The sequence below is a fragment of the Limanda limanda genome, chromosome 10 (genome assembly GCF_963576545.1).
Source record: "Limanda limanda chromosome 10, fLimLim1.1, whole genome shotgun sequence".
NCBI classification, from domain to species: domain Eukaryota; kingdom Metazoa; phylum Chordata; class Actinopteri; order Pleuronectiformes; family Pleuronectidae; genus Limanda; species Limanda limanda.
In genome coordinates, this window is record NC_083645.1 from 25,180,144 (window position 1) to 25,198,150 (window position 18,007).

Genomic DNA, 18,007 nt, shown 5'->3' on the forward strand with positions numbered 1-18,007 from the left:
GAATCAATATTTACCATGTTCCTTCCTCTCCACAAAGCCTTAGAAGTAGTAGAAAATAGAAGAAGCACCATGAGAGACTAAAAAGTAGAATAGAGAGAAATATAGAGGATGGAGAAGTGTGATCACTTCAAAATAAAGCTCCCATCTTAACCATCATTTACCACACTTTAGTTCAGTTAATTTTTTAACTTTTGCCTCGGCCACTGCAGTCGTGTGTTGATTTGGTTTGATCTTTGAGAATTATGAGTTTAAAGAGCAGAATGAGGATCAAAAAACAAGCTAAGAGCAAAGCTTTAATACGGATTCACCTGATTTCCAGTGTCTGGGAACTCAACTCAACACGTAGAGCTTCGCAGTTCGAGTAATAAAAACACGGAGGAGGAAAAAAACAAACATAATTGGAGTCACACGACCTAAACACAGTAGCCACAAGATTCTGCCTTGTTCTCAAAACCGCTGTGACTGAGAGCGAGTGCGTCCGCAGCTCCGTTCATGTGCAGCCGTCCTGGAGAGCATGATTCAATTACCGGCAGCTTACAGTAAGACAAATACAGAAATAGACTGGTGGGCAGTGTTGTGTTTCACTCCACGTACCCAAGGTCAGGCCACGGTGAAATAATATCCCCTTGTAAAACGTGGGATACATGTCTCTGCTCACAGGGCGTTGCTGAGTCGGCTGAACGGACGGGACGTGCACGTGATGCAGATCTTACTCCTGAGATCCGCACACGCCTCCCATCGCTGGTCAGCTCGGTGTGAGGGATTGGTTTCGTGTCGGCGTCGGGTGCCCACATGCAAAACATCCATAAATCTTTGTGTAGTATTCCTAGAACTGCTCAGCGTGCTCTGTTGTAGTTCTCTGCTTGTACAAGTGTTATCTTGTTCCATTGTATTCGTCTGTAGGACATGAAAACTTGGCTGAGCTCACACTAAAGGTCTTATTACTCAGTATGCTGGCTTGGAAATAATACCTTCTTCTTTGCCAGTTATGAAACAGAGTTGAAAACAATACTAAAGCAACACTTCTTGCATTATTTTACTTTGAAGAAAGTAGATAAAAGATGCCAGATTTCTTGGATATTAAATTCGGCAGTAAAATACATTTGTTTGTATGAAAGAAGGTTTTTTGATTGACAGAAATGCATTTGCTTTAATTTATCTGCTTTCATATGCAGAAAGCTTTTAATAGAGATCAGCCAAAATGTTGTGTGGACCGAAAACAAAGTGTTCGTGTTATTGTTTTGTGTAGAGAAACGTGTGTTGTGCTGAACAGTGAAAACACAGGATAACAATCCCATATTTCAAATGATAATTCAGGAATGTTTGACCGACTCGACATATTGGACAGTGAACGCTGTAGCATTGATTATGGGCGACTTGTTGGTTTCCAGTCTGTGACGCTCGACTGACCTTTGACCTTTTAACCTTTTGACCTTTTGTATGAAAGCGCCCGTATCAGATCTCCTGGTCCCGCGTCGCTCCGGTCCGGTGACCTTGTGGCTGCAGTGTGTCGTGTGGCTCGTGGTGCTGACCTGTCACTCCGTATCCATTTCCACCATCCAACCGACACCCCCCCCCCCCCCCACCATCCACCCACCCAGACCGTCGCCATGGAGACAGTCAGTCTGACCTGGAATGCCACTGTTCAGCACTTCTGAGGGTTTTCGCTCGTGTTTCGGAAAGAGCTGAAAGTATCAATTAAGGAAGCCCCGGCCCCCCTGGAACACACCCCCCAATCTCACCTCCTCCCTGCCCTCCTCCTCCTCCCTCTCCCCCCCACCACTCCACCTCCCCCCTCACATAACTCATGCAACTGGAACTCGGCAGAACAACCAATTTGAGCAGATTCCACTTTCTCAAATTGCAGGAAAACACACTTAACTGATGGGCCCTCCCGACTTGAGAAGGGCCATTGTTGTGCGCCTTGACCCTGCCACCCCCCCCCACCCCCCCCCACACATCCTCCCCTCTGGCCTGTCTCCTCTCCGTGTCACATGACAAGCTGAAAGTACACCTTCTTCAACCAGGCCCTCGACAGGAGATCTTTTAACAAGCCCGGGACGTCTGTGGGCGTCTGAAGGGCCGATCCTCCCGGGGTCAGGAGGGAGCACAGGGGAAATTGTGTAAATGATACCTGAGGGTTTGTAAAAAACATTTGAGATACACAGTCATACCTGGTTGGTTTAAAAAAAAAAACAAGATGGCAGAAACAGAATCAATATCTACCATTTTCCTTGCTCTCTATTAGGGTTGCAAAATTCCGGGAATATTCAAAGTTGGAAACTTTCCATGGGAATAAACGGGAATATACGGGAATTAACAGGAATTAACGGGAAATGTTGTGGGTAATTTATACTCACTGTATTTACCTTGTCATATACAGACATAAATATAAACATTTTGTTTTGTCATAGGCTGATTTGAGCCCTGAGGAAACTTTGGGCACTTGACTATATGCTTCTGCATCGTTGTGTCATTCTTAACATAGGTCTTTGCACAGTATTTGCAAATGTACACAGCCTTTCCTTCTACATTGGATGGGGTGAAATGTCTCCACACATGAGATAGTGCACGTGGCATTGTTCTGTAGAATAAGATGAGAAACCCTATACAAAGCCTTAGAAATAGTAGAAATAGAAGAAGCACCATGAAATAATTGAAAAGTAGAATAGAGAGAAATATAGAGGATGGAGATGTAGAAATTAATCCTTTTTAAAACCTTTGCATCTGCATTGCCTCTGCAGTCGTGTGTATATTTGGTTCCATCAGTTTCTCCTTGTTATATAAAGGGAAAGACACTTGTCATGCATTTCATCACGTTAGGAATCGGGCCTGAGAAACACCGGGGAACATCTTCAAATGTTTTTAATCATTGTTTGTTGATATCCGTGCTGCCATGTGAACTTGGACTTTAGAGTTGATCCATTTCCAACAAGCTGCGAACCAGCAATCGTTAATAAGTGTGTAACCCTAATAACGCCCCCCCACACACACACAATTGCCCCCTGTTGGCCTGCGTGTTTACCTGAGGCGATTCCCGGAGCTTTGCTGTGAACCTGTGCCAGTGCATCAGGAAAGCTTTGAGGTGAATAACTGCATGTGTGCGCTCAGGGTTTGCTTTGGTTTTCAATCTCTCCATCATCACTGAGAGAGACATTCCTCAACGCAGCCCAGGAGGAAGCGCACTGTGTAATTTGCGCTGTCTGAAAGAATTATTCAGCTCCCGCTCAGCTGCTCCGAAATCTGATGGGAAGTTCCTAAAAAAAGATCAGTGATTTAGGAAAACGAGGTTAGTGATCACCACATAAATCACCTCGCCGTGGCGGAGGATTGCCCGGGAGCAGATGTGTCCTTGGCACTTGGCACCGGATCGCTTGCACTGGAAGAAGAAACGGCCCAACCCTCCGACCATAAACATGTCCTTCCTCAACCCCGACTGGAGGCTGGAGCAGCCCAGCGTGCCTCCCTCCCTCCCTCCCTCCCTCCAGCCCTCCCTCATTCTCTCTGTTTCAACACATCCCTCTCTCCACTTCCTTCCTGCCCCACCCATTGAATTTTAATACCTGCCTGTCATGTTCTCCTCTCCTCCCCCTCCTTCTCCCAGACCCTTGCTGTGTATCTAGTAATTACCAGAGCACTGAGAAAACCCTTTCATTTAAAGGATTGGAAATTATCTCAGTGGAACACAATAAAATGGCTTCCTCCCCTCCAGAGGAAGGGGAAGTTTGAGCTGCGGTGCGCCGCCGCATGTCGCTCTTGAAGTGGGAGCCGAGGTGGAGGTCCTGTAGGTGGTGGGCTTTTTTTTTTTACTTCTTACTTTTTCCCCTCATCTACTCCAGCGCAGCTATTTGATTATCAAAGGGGGGAGTCTAGGAAACAACGTGGGTCAATCGGTGGAGCTCGAGTGCCGGAGATTTGTTCCTTCTTGATGTCAAATCGCTGATGTTAAAATATGAATGTAGTTTTAAATTGAAAAAGGGTTGAAAGAGAAACCTCTAACCAGGCTTGATTTAAGGCTGTGGCCCCTGGTTCACCTCCAGGGGAATCTATAAAGTTGTTCGGGCCATTGTAAATAACATCTTTATGGCACTGTGGGGAGAGTTTGATCCCAACACCTCATTGGACCAACACCACTGTCGGGGCAGATTAGTTGGCCCCTTTTTTTTTTTTTTTGTGTGTGTCGAGCTGCAGCAAACGATACGGTGACAAAGCACACAAAAATGTAAATGAGCATTAAAGTTGTAAAATCTACTATTTGTGGAAGTGTGGAAAAGAGCGAGTGTTGAGTTTGGCCTGCGGGAGGTTTTAGTGCTTCAGGCTGTGTAAATGCAGAACGCGTGTGAGTTAAATCATAGAAGACGGAACTTAAAGTCTGATCACTTAGCCAGATGGGATATCATGGCTAGTTAGCAACGGTAGCAGCAGATTTATCATAATGCAGTTGTTTTCCATTGGTTTGAAAGATACAGTTCATTCTCTCCTGCTACTGTACTTTAACTTTAACTGAAACTCACTTATCTTACACCATTGCTCACTTTTTCCAACATTTAACTGTATCGCGCTTTGAAATTATCTTTTTATGTCGGGGTAACATGAAGCCAAGCACCGCCGCGGCACTAAAACCGGAGCTGGCCGTGTGCTTTGACCGAATAAATGTAACTGGTAGCTGAAACAATTAATTTTTATAATGTCCATATTGTATTTATGTGGACCAGGCACGTTATGGCCGATACCTGGTCCGACTAATAAGTCCAGTCTGGCACCAGAACTGAATTGAGCGTCAACTCATCCAATTTTTAGGTTTCTTAATATCAATCTGTGAGACTTCTGTCTCCACCACAACACACAATGGAGCTGAAAGGATTTCTACCTCCGCCAAGGTGGTTATGTATTCCTGGTCTGTTGTTTGTCAGCATGATTACGCAAAAACTCCTGTGCAGAGTTTCACAAAACCTGGTGGAACGATGGGACACGGGTCAAGAAAAGAACCCATTAACGTTCTGGACAAAAGGACAAAACTGTTTTTGAAATTGTATCCACTTTCCAAGATAATACAATTCCTGGATCTTTGTTTTAAGGTATTTTGGGGCATTTCTCTTGTATTGATAAAGTGCAGTAACAATGAAATGTGGAGAGAATGCAGAGAAAGACACAGAATAAAGAACCAGGTCATATCCAAAACCTTCAGATGTTGCAGGATGCTTCAAGTCTCCTCATGTGGGAGCAGCCGTGCTAATTCATGGATCTTGATGAAGTAAATCACGTATAAGGGAAAGATAATGGATATATGAGCTTGTGTAATTTGTTGCAGCTTGATTGAATTTAAGGGGAATGTTTGGCCGTGGAACTGGTATGTGCTCTACTCATTGCAATTCTAGTTTCTTTCGATTTATGGTGCTGAAAAATATCATAAATATAATTTAGACACAGAAATTTCCAAATCAATCAAAAAAATGTTGTTTCTAAAAAGTTTTTATCATGGAAAAACCTCAGAAGCCTCCAAGAGAGTCGAACGTGAGGAATCCCTCTCCCGTCAGAGCACATCAACAAAATAACATTCATGAGAAATGTGTGGTCAAACATGGGAAACTATGAATATGATCAGAAACTTTAAATTTTCATTGTTCTTGTTGAACCCTTTAAAAGAAGAGAGCATCTCATTGGTCACTGAGTTCAGCAGCGTTCTGTTTACACGGCGGCTGGCGTTCACTTCCTGCGCCCGTCTGTGTTTGCACCTCGCCGCAGTCCCACCTGTTGTTTGTGTCACCGGCTCAGAGAGAGAGAGAGAGAGAGAGAGAGGGAGAGAGAGGGAGGCAAAGTTTGGCTGGAACAGCTGGTTGCCCTGGCAACACTTTGTGCCACCGCAGCGGATTGGAACAGGAACTGGCCTATCCATGTCAGTCTGCAGGCAGGATCTGGGCCATGCCTTGTGTTAACAGATTATCTGATTTCCATTCAGACGGCTCGGGTATCAGCCCCACTCCTCGCTCGCCCCCAGCCTGCCTCTCTCTGAAAGCCCCCAGAGCCCTCCTCTCTTCTCCCATTTCCTGTCTTAATTACGCACTCCTTTGTGCCGTTGTTGTTTTTTTTTTTTCTTTCCTCCCTCCCCCCCTCCTCTCCTCTCCTCTCCTCTCCTCTCCTGCCTCCCCTTCTTCTCCTCTTGATCCCTCGTCCCCTCCCTTCTCACTGTCTGTCTCTCACTCTCTTTTTCCTCTGAGGAGATGGGGACCAAGATTTTGAAGTTTGAAGTCTGTTACAGGGACAGTCCCCACCTCCTCCTCCTCCTCCTCCACCTCCTCCTCCTCCACCTCAGCTCCCCTTCTCCCTTCCATCGTCTCCCCACCTGAAAGAGAATACTGTGTTTTCAATGCATAAAAGGCTTGGCGCTGTCAACAGGAGGAATCCACCAGGGCCCATGGAAAACAGACTCCGAGCCGCGGCTACAGTTTCTCCGAAAGGGGGGAGCGAGCGGGAGGAGGAGGAGGAGGGCGGGGGGGTGAGTGAGGGAGGCAGCTGGAAGGGATTACACTGCAGTTTCATAGGCAGCACAATTACAAACATCCCGAGTGTTAACTTGGCCGTGCAGCAGAACATCAGTGATGATGCTTTGGCTCCGGGATCAGTTTGAGCTTTTCTTTCTCTTCTCTTGTGTTTGGACGCACACGTGTGTGTGTGTGTGTTAGAGGTGTTCGCAGCTGTGCGTAGTTACACACAACACCACCATCATGCCCCTCCGCAGGTAAATTAAAAGGTTGACTTGGAAAGAAAACATAAAAAACACACACGCGGAGGTGTAGTGAACACAATGATGGTGTGAACCTCGGCTGTGACACAAACAGGTTGGTCACCGGCCGGCACCGGATCCAGTTACTGAGCCGAGACCCAGAGAGGGGGGGTGACCTTGTCTGTGGCGAAATCTGACACAGGTTTTCACATGCTGGGTGGGGGATTTTTTTTGTTTTTCTCCTCTTCCCCACCACCCCCCACCCCCTCTCTTTCCCCTGTCTTGTTATCTCTTGCACTAGGTGGCTAATTGCTCTGATGCTGTAGATTACATTTAGCATGAGGCTCATATTGTTTGTGTGCAGCCGGACGAAGATACAGTTGAATTGTACTCGAGGTTTCTAGAGTCAGAAGCTTTGAATGTGGAAAAATGTGGAGGAAAATTCAGTAAATAAAACATTAGTCATAATTTAACATCAGAGCAATGATCAGAAACTTTTTTATTAAACTTCAAAAACACAGAAAACCATTTAATCCAATGCAAAAAAACTGGAAGCAGCAAATGTTCTTCTCCACATGATAGGAAGTCAATTAACAGGATTTTGGTAAATTAACTGGAGAGAAACGAATCAATCAATCAATCACCAGATAACGTCAGCTCTACTTGTCCTGTGCAGACAGCTGTGGAGAAGGTGTCATGGCTGACATCATGATGGAGGGATGAGGCAGGTGAGAGAGAGAGAGAGAGAGAGAGAGGGAGAGAGACAGCGCTGTCTGTCCTGTCTTGTTCCTTCTCTCTCCGGGTATTGTCTCCCTCCACCAACGTGTCCTCCTATTTTCTGTCTCTCTCCCTGGACACACAAACACACTCGCCCACGTCCTCACACACACATCTACGTGTAGAGACACACACACACACACACACACACACACACACACACACTCCCCTCTCTCCACTGGGCCCATCAGGGTAAACAAGCTAATGTTTAGATTTCACGGAAGTGGAAACTGATCCGGTCGAGTCGACTCTGTCACTCAGCAACGAGCCTGTTTATGTTTGTCTCTTTGGTGAGAAACTGTGAGTGGCAGCATATGTGAGCAGTCTCTCTCTCTCTCTCTTCTCTCTCTCTCTCCTCTCTCTCTCTCTCTCTCTCTCTCTCTCTCAGGCTCTCTCTCTCTCTCTCCTCTCTCTCTCTGTGTGTGTGAAACCACAGGGGTGTTAGAAACAGGTTGAAAAGAATAACATTGACCTGAGCCTTGTGATAAAGACAATCATCATGATGATGATGATCCATAGACTGTATTCAAAGATGGATGAAGCATCACCACTTCCTCCCACGGTGCAGAAATTAAACCAAAATATCCGTCATACAAACGCTGCCATCTTGTCCCGATTACCTTATTTGGAGTCGTAGTATCAGGATCCGATCGATACACATGATATCTGACATGTACTTTCACTTTTTATGTTGTATTTACATGTCCCATCCACTAACATGGCTGAGGCAGAGGGTTTACGACTTCACTTCTGGGGAGCCTTCATTTTTATCACCCTTTATGTTCAGTCTGTACCTCATGATGATGATGATGATGATGATACAGTGACGATACGATGAATCCAGGATCTGGATGGAATAAATCAGCATATTTCGGGGGGGACAGATATCTACGAGTGTAATTTGCTGCATCTTGATTGAGTTTGAGGGGAATGCTTTGCCTTGGGGGGAAGTCTGCGCTCCACCGAGTTCCATTCCAGTTTGTTTGTGAGCGTTACGTAAAAACTACACAACAGAATTCCACAAAACTCTGTGGATTTTGTCGTGGGAGTTTAGGGACGTTTTAATCACCAGGCAGTTTGTCGGTTTCCATTATTTTCGCCACAATATGTAATTAAATGTGCAGAGACCTGCAACAGGTGATTAATCACAGTGAAAGACCAACATGAGAAGTTTAAACCGATGAAAGACACAACCCTGTAATACACATTGTGATGGACTGTCGTGTGTAAAGGAAGTTTTTAAGTCTCTTCGGGTTTTTAAATAGAAATTAATGAAAAGAAATGTCTGTCTTGAAATAACAAACACAAACTGAAATGTTAAGCCTTTGTAATTTTTTAAGCTTCAATGATAGAAATATGTCATTGAGCAAAAGAGCTTCAATATTCACAAGAAAGAAACAGTGGCACAGCCCTTTAAAACTGTACAGTGAGTATAAAGTGGAACCTCGGCCTCGTGGCTCTGTCAGATTCTTCACAGCGATAATCCCTGAAGTCCTCTTCATTTCTCTCTCTCTCTTTCTCTCTTTTTTCTTTTTTTTTTTACTCCACCGCTACACGAAGAGGACGACAAGGGCCGTCAGAGAAACACAAAGCACTCAGGGTTGCGTGTCAGGAGCCGGCTGAATGGCACCGGGCCTAACGAGAGCCCAGCAGGGAGCCGAGGTGGGCCCGGCACCTGCAGTCTGTCTCTGGGGGGACGAGGGGGGGGCATGGGTGAGGAGGTGTGTGAGTGTGTGTGTGTTGGTGTGTGTTGGTGTGCTTAGCATTTTTTTCATGCATGTATCCAGGTCGGGATCCACAAAGACGATATTTAAGTTGTTCTGAAACACACAAGATTGGATTGAGCTTGTTTGAGATGAGATGCTGAGACCCCCTGAGAGGTGGAGAGGTCGGGGGGGTGGGGGGTGTCACAGACAGGAGGGTGATGGTGGGTGATACTGGCACTGAAACCTGTTAGTGATGGGGGGGTAAAAAGACAAGAGGAGAAACCTCAGTCACTGATTGTTTCAGCTCTTTCTGGTCCATGACACCCGGAGCTGTGGACGCTGCCCACGGGCTCTGAGGTGGATTATGGAAACCAGACCTGGCGAGTTCACAGCGAACGCCATGCCATGCCCCCCCCCCCCCCCCCCCCCCCCCCCGTGGAACTGAACTGCGAACTGCGGACAGCTCACAGGAAACGCCTCTTTGTAAAGCAAACACACACGTACTTTATGGCAGCCGCTTTAGTGCTTTTTTTATTTTTGGGCTCCCAATGATTCGACATTTCAACATGGCCTCGGCCTAATTTCCTCTGGTTTTCTTCACCTTGGTGACTGACACACAACCACACACACACACACACACACACACACACACACAGACACACACACACACACATACATACATACATACATACATACATACATACATACATACATACATACATACATACATACATACATACATACATACATACATACATACATACATACATACATACATACATACATACATACATACATACATACATACATACATACATACATACATACATACATACATACATACATACATACATACATACACACTCTGCCCACCGATTCCTATCAAAACAAGAGTTATTTTTTGTCATTTCTTATTTCTGTGGAGCTGTGAGAGCCGGTCAGGATTGTTTTGACAGATTCTGGGACTTTATTGCGGCCCCCCCGAGCAGCTGTAGGCGTGGGACCCCCCCCTCAACTCAGCCTACAACCCAACAGCAGAGCAACACAGCTGCTGTTACCTCTTCTACCCCCTCCCTCCCCCCGCCGACTCAGCCCTTCACCTGGTCTCCATATGATGCTGACCCGCTCTCACACACACACACACACACACACACACACACACACACACACACACACACACACACACACACACACACACACACAGACAAAAGCCATAAAAGGTAAAAGAGGTGTGACGTGTAATTCCGTAATGATGCAACACCACACACACACACGCCTCTGTGACTCTTGCTGGGGCCACTCATTATAAGAAATACAATGTGTAAATTCACGTCACTGAAGAACAAAATGACAAAGTCTTTGTGTGTTGAATCATTTCTAACAACTTGTCAAGGAATGTGAGGAGTTAAATAAAGAATATTAAACAAAAGGAAAGAGTAGACCCAAACTTTTTCAAAACATAAAAAACACTTAACAAAACAGTTTTCATACTTTTTTGAGCGATGAGAAATTAATACAGATATTTTGTTGAGTCAACTTTCAGTTTAACATGTGTTTGTGTTTCTTGTGATCACTGTGTTGCCAGATCTCCGCTTTTACTTTGGAAGGGACAATTAAATCATCACCTAAATAAAAAAATAAACCTCCACCGAGGCCCAAAGGTGCCATTATGAACTTTTAAATTCATTAGATCCAGATTTCTATTTGGATCTGCACACACTCATAAACATTAGTCCCAGATCCGCCCCTAAATCTGAATCCTCACCTAAATATAAAGTTGTTTTCTCCCTGACCCTCCACAAATCCTTCCACCAAGTTTCATAATCATCCGTCCTGTAGTTTTAAAGTAATCCTGCGAACTAACAGACACACAGGCAAACAAACACAGACGAAAACATAACCTCCTCCAAGGAGGTAATTATCTTTTTATAGGCATTCCTGGAGAATTTACTGCTTCACATACATGTTGGCCAAAAAAAGCCTTCCAGGTAAAAGTGTTTTAAAGTAAACATGAAAGTTTAAATAGGTATAGAAGAGCTTGAAATCTCTAATAATAAAATAATAACTGGAGCATTGTGCTTCATGTGCACGCTGGTTTTCTTTTATTCCCTCGAATGCCGAGCTACACAAGTCATGGTCTGCTGCTCGGTATCACCTGTTCACTCGGGTTGTGCTTCACTTTGAAACTACACATCCTGACTTCCCCTGGCTGTTCCGTGCATGTGGGAGAGGAGGGGGTTAACAGCGCCAGAGTTCTTTAGTTCTTTAGTTCTTGGACACGGTGGCCTCGCCTGCCGGATGCAAGTTTGACTCAAGGGCAAAATCCAGAGTGAAAGCCTCACATGTTTTTGACTGGTTGCCAAGTCCTCTCTCTCTCTCTCTCTCTTTCTCTCTCTCCCTCCCCCCCTGCCTCTGATTTACTCTCTCTCTCTCCACTCTCCTCTGATCCTCTCCCACATCAGAATCAGGCCTGACATGAAGCAGGTCCAGTGTCCCTGTGAACACAGCGTGGCCTTGTTCTGAATTATGTCATCCTCTCAGGGAGACGTGTTGTGTAATAACCTCCTCAGTGGACGCTGTGAATCTGCTTCGGTTACACGTCGGGTGTACGTAGGATTTGGAGGAGCTGAAAAAAACTAGAATATGGTAGAAAACCTGTTTGTACACGACAATAAAGCCGAGGGATGAATTTAAAGTTGTTCTCATGCAGTCGAAGAGCGGATTCTGCATCGGGGCCGTTATCTCGATTGAGGCGATTGCATCACACTGTTGTGTTTCCCAGAAAATAAATCCCTGCTCTTACTCGTACAATTGTTGCTTCTCATTCATAGTATTTTCTGAATCAGTTCCCGTCTGCAGGCTACAGTAGATAATCTGCTTCCTGTTTGGAATCACATGATGTGAGTTTCACGTGTGGAACGTATGGATGAAGCCTCCAAAACGAGTTCTCACCAGATGTAAACCCAGTGGCCTCATGCACTGATATAACCGTATCTCTCAGTAAACATCATATAAGATCAAACACTGCAATGAGACTGCAGCAGCATATTTCCCAGAGGTGCACAGATGCCGCACACAGTCTTGACATGAATGCCTTGTTGCACAATCGCTGAAAGATTCATACACTGGCTCCCAAACCGCAGAGGAAACAAACCTGAGTCTGGATCCAACTATGTCGAGTGAGTCTGAAAACAACAAGACGTTTGTCTTTGAACCCGAGCTTCTCCTTGAGGAGGATGAGATTTCCATCGGGTCACACTGGCCACTGCTTTCACTGATCTACCAGTAAACTCTACTTCCAGTGTAACCGTGATACCGGGAGGATTTGTCCTTTTACCTGACAATAGCCAACATTCACTAGCATTTATTCAGAACCCTGTATCAGTTTCCCCGGATCCGAACTCCAGAGTCGGACCCCTGCTGAGCTGCCTTTTTTCTTTGCCGTGTGTTCTGCATGAATCCAGGGTGGCCCATCTCCGAGCTGGAGTGACTCACCGAGGCCTCTGAGGATTGCAGACTGACAGGTTAGGAAACCACATACAGCAGATGCCTTCAGGCCGGGAACAAAGTCAACTCACGTCTCCCCGGGCGAGCCACTCACTCACCCAGACAGCCTGCCATCGGCTCGCACGTCGGAAAAAAAAGAACCAACTTTTCAAAAGAAGAAGAGAACTTGAGATTCCACCAGATGTGCAGAGGAAGAACTTGCTCATGTTCAGTATCGTGGCCTCAGTGTTTCCTTTCACTGGATCTGAGGCCAGCGTGAGCAACAAAAGCAGATCTGATCTCGAATCAGCCGCTCCGTGTCTGAGCTGGAATCTAAGAATAAAGACACACGTGAATTTGCGTGGGCGTCCGATTGTAAACACTTTGTAGACGTCGCTCTCTGAGCAGGTCAGATTGAAGCCGGCCAAGAATGTGCTCGGCGGCAGCGAGCGCTCCGAGGAGAAGATTCCCAGCATTCCTCAGTGGTTAGGGAGAGGTACCGGCCTTCACAGATAGGAAGTCGTCTGTCATTAGGGGGTAATCACTTCTTGAGGAGGACTGCAATGCCTGGAATGATTACGGTGGTTATCGGCAGTGAAACTTGGCTGCACAGAAAGCGGATGAGGGTTGTTATGTTTTTGCCCCTCTCTGTATTTTGTGACTTGTGTCGAGTTGTTTTTCCGAACCTCTTCACTCCAGCTTGGTTTTGCTTTGCAGCTCAGTCGTCCCGTGTGCATTCAACCAGCTTCAGTCGTGTAGAAATGCGTCAGTGTTGACTTAAAGCTAGTTGGTATTTCTTACCTAGGGGCATTTCTAATTACTAATGGCTCGTGTGTAATGATGCCTATCATGTCAGTGCTGCAACGAGGTGGATGCGATCCATCATGAAGACTCGTGTTAGAACAACAGGGAAGTTATCCCGTTCCGTCGGTGGCGGTTTGCTGTCTCCCACGCCACTTATCTGTGTTTGTTTCCAGGGTTTTGCTCCTGCAGTCGTTTCAAGTGGTTTGTCTGGGTCCCTCAGCAGCTTCCTCTCCTCTGATGCCTCCTTCCCTCCCTCCTTGTCCCCTTGTCTTCTGACGGTTGAGCCCAGACTTCAGGTGGAATGGTGCCGTTACAAAAGAGCCCATCAACGGTAGCCCAACATGCCAGGCCAAGTGCTGGTCTTTCAGGGTCCACTCCCCTTTACCTCCTCCTCTTCATCTCCTTCCCCTTACCTCCTCCTCCTCCTCTGACTCCGAACCCTCCTGCCCCCACCCCTGGATCCTTGAGAACAGGAAGTGTATCTTGTTAAGTGATGGATGGGCCCCCTGCTCTTGCTGAGAGGAAAGGAAAAAAAGCCTTTCTTTCCCTCCAGGGCAGTCAGATGAGTTTAGCAATCTGAAAGCTGAGGGTCGGCTCTGCTTCTCGGGAGGAGCGCCTCCGAACCCTCGGAGCCCGAGCGCCTGGACGCCAGGACGCCACGGCCACGTGTCCAGAATGTGCGCCGGGAGAATTAACGGCTGATAAAGTCGCAGGCGGCGTCTTAGCTCTGGAGAAATGGATCTGAAAATGAAAGAGACCAAGCCAAAGAGTGTTTACAGGAGTTGTGCACTTGTGTGTGCGCACATGCACGCTCATGCACGTGTGTGAGTGTGCACAGGTCTGCATGTGTGAGTTGTTTAGCTGGGGGTCAGCAGGTTTGTGTTGGCATGCAGCCGCCGAATACTTCCAGGGAGAGCAACTCAGGAAGTATCCCTGGCACGTACTCTGCACCGTGCAATACACACTGCCGCGACTGGCTCGACCTGCTGCGACAAACACCCCCCCCCCCCCCAACACACACACACACACACCACCCTGCAGTACCCTCGAAACCTGTGGGAAGAATCGAGACAACAGACTCTCACGTGTGTTGTTTTGTAGTCGTTTTGCCAGATGCAACTTATCAAGTTCCCCAGAGTCTCGAGTCCTGATGCCTTTAATTTAACTCTGCAGCCCTGAAACCTCGGATCCATCAGTGTCCCGGTAGATCTCCACAACAAACCTCCCTCTCCTCGCCTTGACTCGCGCTGACGTTATTCCTCTCCGTCCGTTTTACGCTGATAGTTTGTCACCCGCAGCCAGACCCTCTCCTCCATCGAGTGGAAGAATCCAGAGGCCTGAAAAACAAGGACGTTTCCTCTCATGATCCATTGCTCCTTTGTCAGCCGTGGCTCTGTTGTGGTTACCTGAGGGTAGCTACTAATGTTTGTCTCCAGTTTCCATCCTCTCATATTCCACACACATACACAGGAACACAGACAAGCAACAGATAAAAGGCAGGAGAATTGTCCAGAGGGGAGAGAAAAGAAAACCATAAAACTCAAACTCTTAAAAATTGCATCTGGCACACTTTGCAAGCAGATGGACGAAATCCTAACACGGCAAAGAACCTTTGATGGAACCTTTAATTAAAGGATGCGACTATTGTCTCATTGTGTTGTTCTGTTATTCTCATCAAGCAAACACGAAATGTTTTCAGACAGAGTTTGTGTTTCACGTATATATAAAAAACGCAGGAGGAGATTTTCAACACACCCGCTGAATTTCCTGCACATATTCCACAGTTTTTTAAGACATTTTACTTGGAACCTGGTTTTGAAAAAGTGCAGAGCAACCGACTCGGACCTCCATGTTCTCACACACATCGGCAGCATCGATGACAAACTGTAAATGTCTCCGTGCACGATACAAAAGACCCACGGAGACTCTCAGGCTGGAGGGATCTGCTGCTCCTGTTGTGCAGGAATCGCAGTGTGAGGACTCTGTGAGAGTTCAAAGGCTGCTGGTCCGCTCCCTCCAACCTTCACTGATCGCTCCTGACGTGACCTCCTGCATGGCTTGCGTCTGCGTGTGTCTCCTGCCTTGTCTCCGCTGGCCGGGGTTTAGCCCCGCTGTGGCCTGTCTGGCCCGACGCCAGGGACTCCACTGTCTCTACAACCCGGCCTCGCTGGATCCTGGAAGAGCAACAACCAGGGACAGCGTCAGTTCCAGTTGATGTTTGTTTTGTTCACGGAAATTAAAAAAGGCTGATTCACGGGCAAATGAAAATGCATTTTTTGTTCTTTTACGAATCCCGCTGTTCCTGAACGAGCTGGCTGGTAAACTCCAATCCAAACAACACTCTGCTGTGCTTCAGATTGTCACGGCTGTGGAAAGGAGACGGCGCATACTTGTCTGTCCGTCTGCTTGTCTGTGTTTGAGAGGCGCCTGCCACTTAATGACGTCTGACAAGCGAGACAGCGACGGCTTCGGGTACTCGAGGACTGTTGTGGGGTCACGGAGATGTGATCTTTAGGAAGTGGAGGGTTGATCAGATAACGTCAACACCGTCTCCACGCCGACTGCAAGAAGGGGAAAACTGAAATTTCACAGTTTGCCTTTTAGGCATTTGCTTCATGGTCCCATGTTAAAAAAACGGACACGGTCACTGCCGGAGTGGAGTGAGATTCAGTTTCCAGATTTCTATTATAACAAGCAAGCCGGGAGGAGGTCAAAGGTCAGAGTCCTGGTGTCCTGACGGTGTTTCTGTGACACAATGTGCAAAGAATGTGCTGGGAAGGTTTGAAAGAAAGAGCTATACCCAAAGGAAACCAGAGAACATTTCACCGATGATCAATATTGATGCATAAACCTTAACTTGTCAGACTTGTGTGTGACACTTTATGAAATCTGACCCTGACCCTTTTCTCTCCGTCCTGCAGGCTCTGATGCGTCCGGGTCGCCTTGACCGGATCGTCTACGTGCCTCTTCCAGATGCTCCAACCCGACAGGAGATATTCTCTCTCCAGTTCCGTAACATGCCTGTGGCCCAAGACGTGTCTGTAGACGACCTGGTCACACGGACAAACAAATACTCAGGAGCGGAGGTGAGTCACGTTGCTTTTATATGATTTATGACACTGAACCGGCCACGACCAATGAGCCTGCGAGACAAATACTTTAGATTTTATGATATTTAAGGAATGACTTCCGTATTTAACTAGTCTCACTCACTGGAATAAGATGCAAATGTCTCTGCCTGAGTTTTCAAAAAGTTTCCTCAGCCAAATTCGATTTTTCTTAACACTTGAGTTGCAGTTTTCCCCCAAGACCAACTTGATTCAAACCAGAATTTGTTTTTTATCTTTTAACACAGCAGCAGTTTTAATATTTGTTCTGATTGTGGAGACGAGCCACAGTCGGCTCACACAGATGTTTTCTAGGAGGCTGAAAAGTGTCCGGAGCAATTGCCTCGGACATTTCTCACTTCGAAAAAAGATTTCTGGGAAATGTCCGAACTTCGAAAGCAGCTTATGTTTCTTGTCAGGAAAGGTGGCGTGCAAATAGTGCGTGCAGCGAGGATTCAGACCAGCAACCCTGCTTTCATATGATTAAACCCCCCCGCCCCACACAAACCAAGGAGAAGCTGTGACTGTGTCGTCTGCGAGATGTGACCGTGCTTTTCCATGATGTCTCGGTCGTGTCTGTGCTCTGTCACCGGGCGCCCTCGTGATCTCACTGCAGACGGCGAGGAATCGTACAAACACGTCTTTGTGTGACACATTCGTCTCTTGTCCTGAGCAGAGGAAGTGCTACTGTCTTCCAGGACACGGACAAATAAGACATGATAAGAGATAGGGAACAGTTTGGAAAGAGAAACGTTTCCAGTAGCTGCTGCAGAGTTTGATGGTTTTAGGGAGTTTTTATGTTCCGGGTCTGGTTCTCTCTATCTCTGTCTTGGTCTTTGTCAGAGAAATTGTGTTTGTCTCTGACCTTCAACGTGACTCATAGTGCATACACTATCCGACAGGAAGAAGAAACATTCCCATAAGATGAACAGTATATCTTTCCCCCTTGAATATAAATCCCAGTTGTATATTTGGACTTGACGAGTTACAGACGCGATAGAAATGTCGTGTTTGTCTTTTGACAGCCTCCGAAGAAACGAGGCTTTTTAAACGAGTCGGACGCTAACGCACCGCGGCAGGTTATGAAAACACAGATTTCATTGTTGTCCCAGTCTTTCTTTCTGTGTGACATGTTTGTCAGTACTGCTACAGTACACACGGATCTGTGATGTGTTCTTAGTTGGTGTTTCTTTCATTCATTTCCGTAAGACAGCAGGAGCTTGAATACCTACTTTGTGCAGTTGTTATAGTAAGAACCACTGTCGCCTCATAGCAAGAAGGTTCTTGGTTTGAATCTCATGGCCAGCCAGGTCCTTTCTGTGCAGAGATGGCATGTTCTGCATCTGTGTTCTGCAGTTACTCCAGCTTTCGTTCCTGTAATACATTGGTGATTTGTCTTGCCC

General features: G+C 46.4%; 1 protein-coding gene across 1 annotated transcript in view; it reads left to right on the forward strand.

Annotated features, from left to right (window-relative positions):
• Positions 1–18,007, forward strand: part of afg2a (AFG2 AAA ATPase homolog A) — a 113,511-nt gene that overhangs the window by 76,157 nt on the left and 19,347 nt on the right. The window contains exon 16 of the mRNA XM_061079826.1: positions 16,419–16,583. Within this exon, the coding sequence (XP_060935809.1) occupies positions 16,419–16,583 (165 nt within the window). The remainder of the gene's footprint in view (positions 1–16,418; positions 16,584–18,007) is intronic.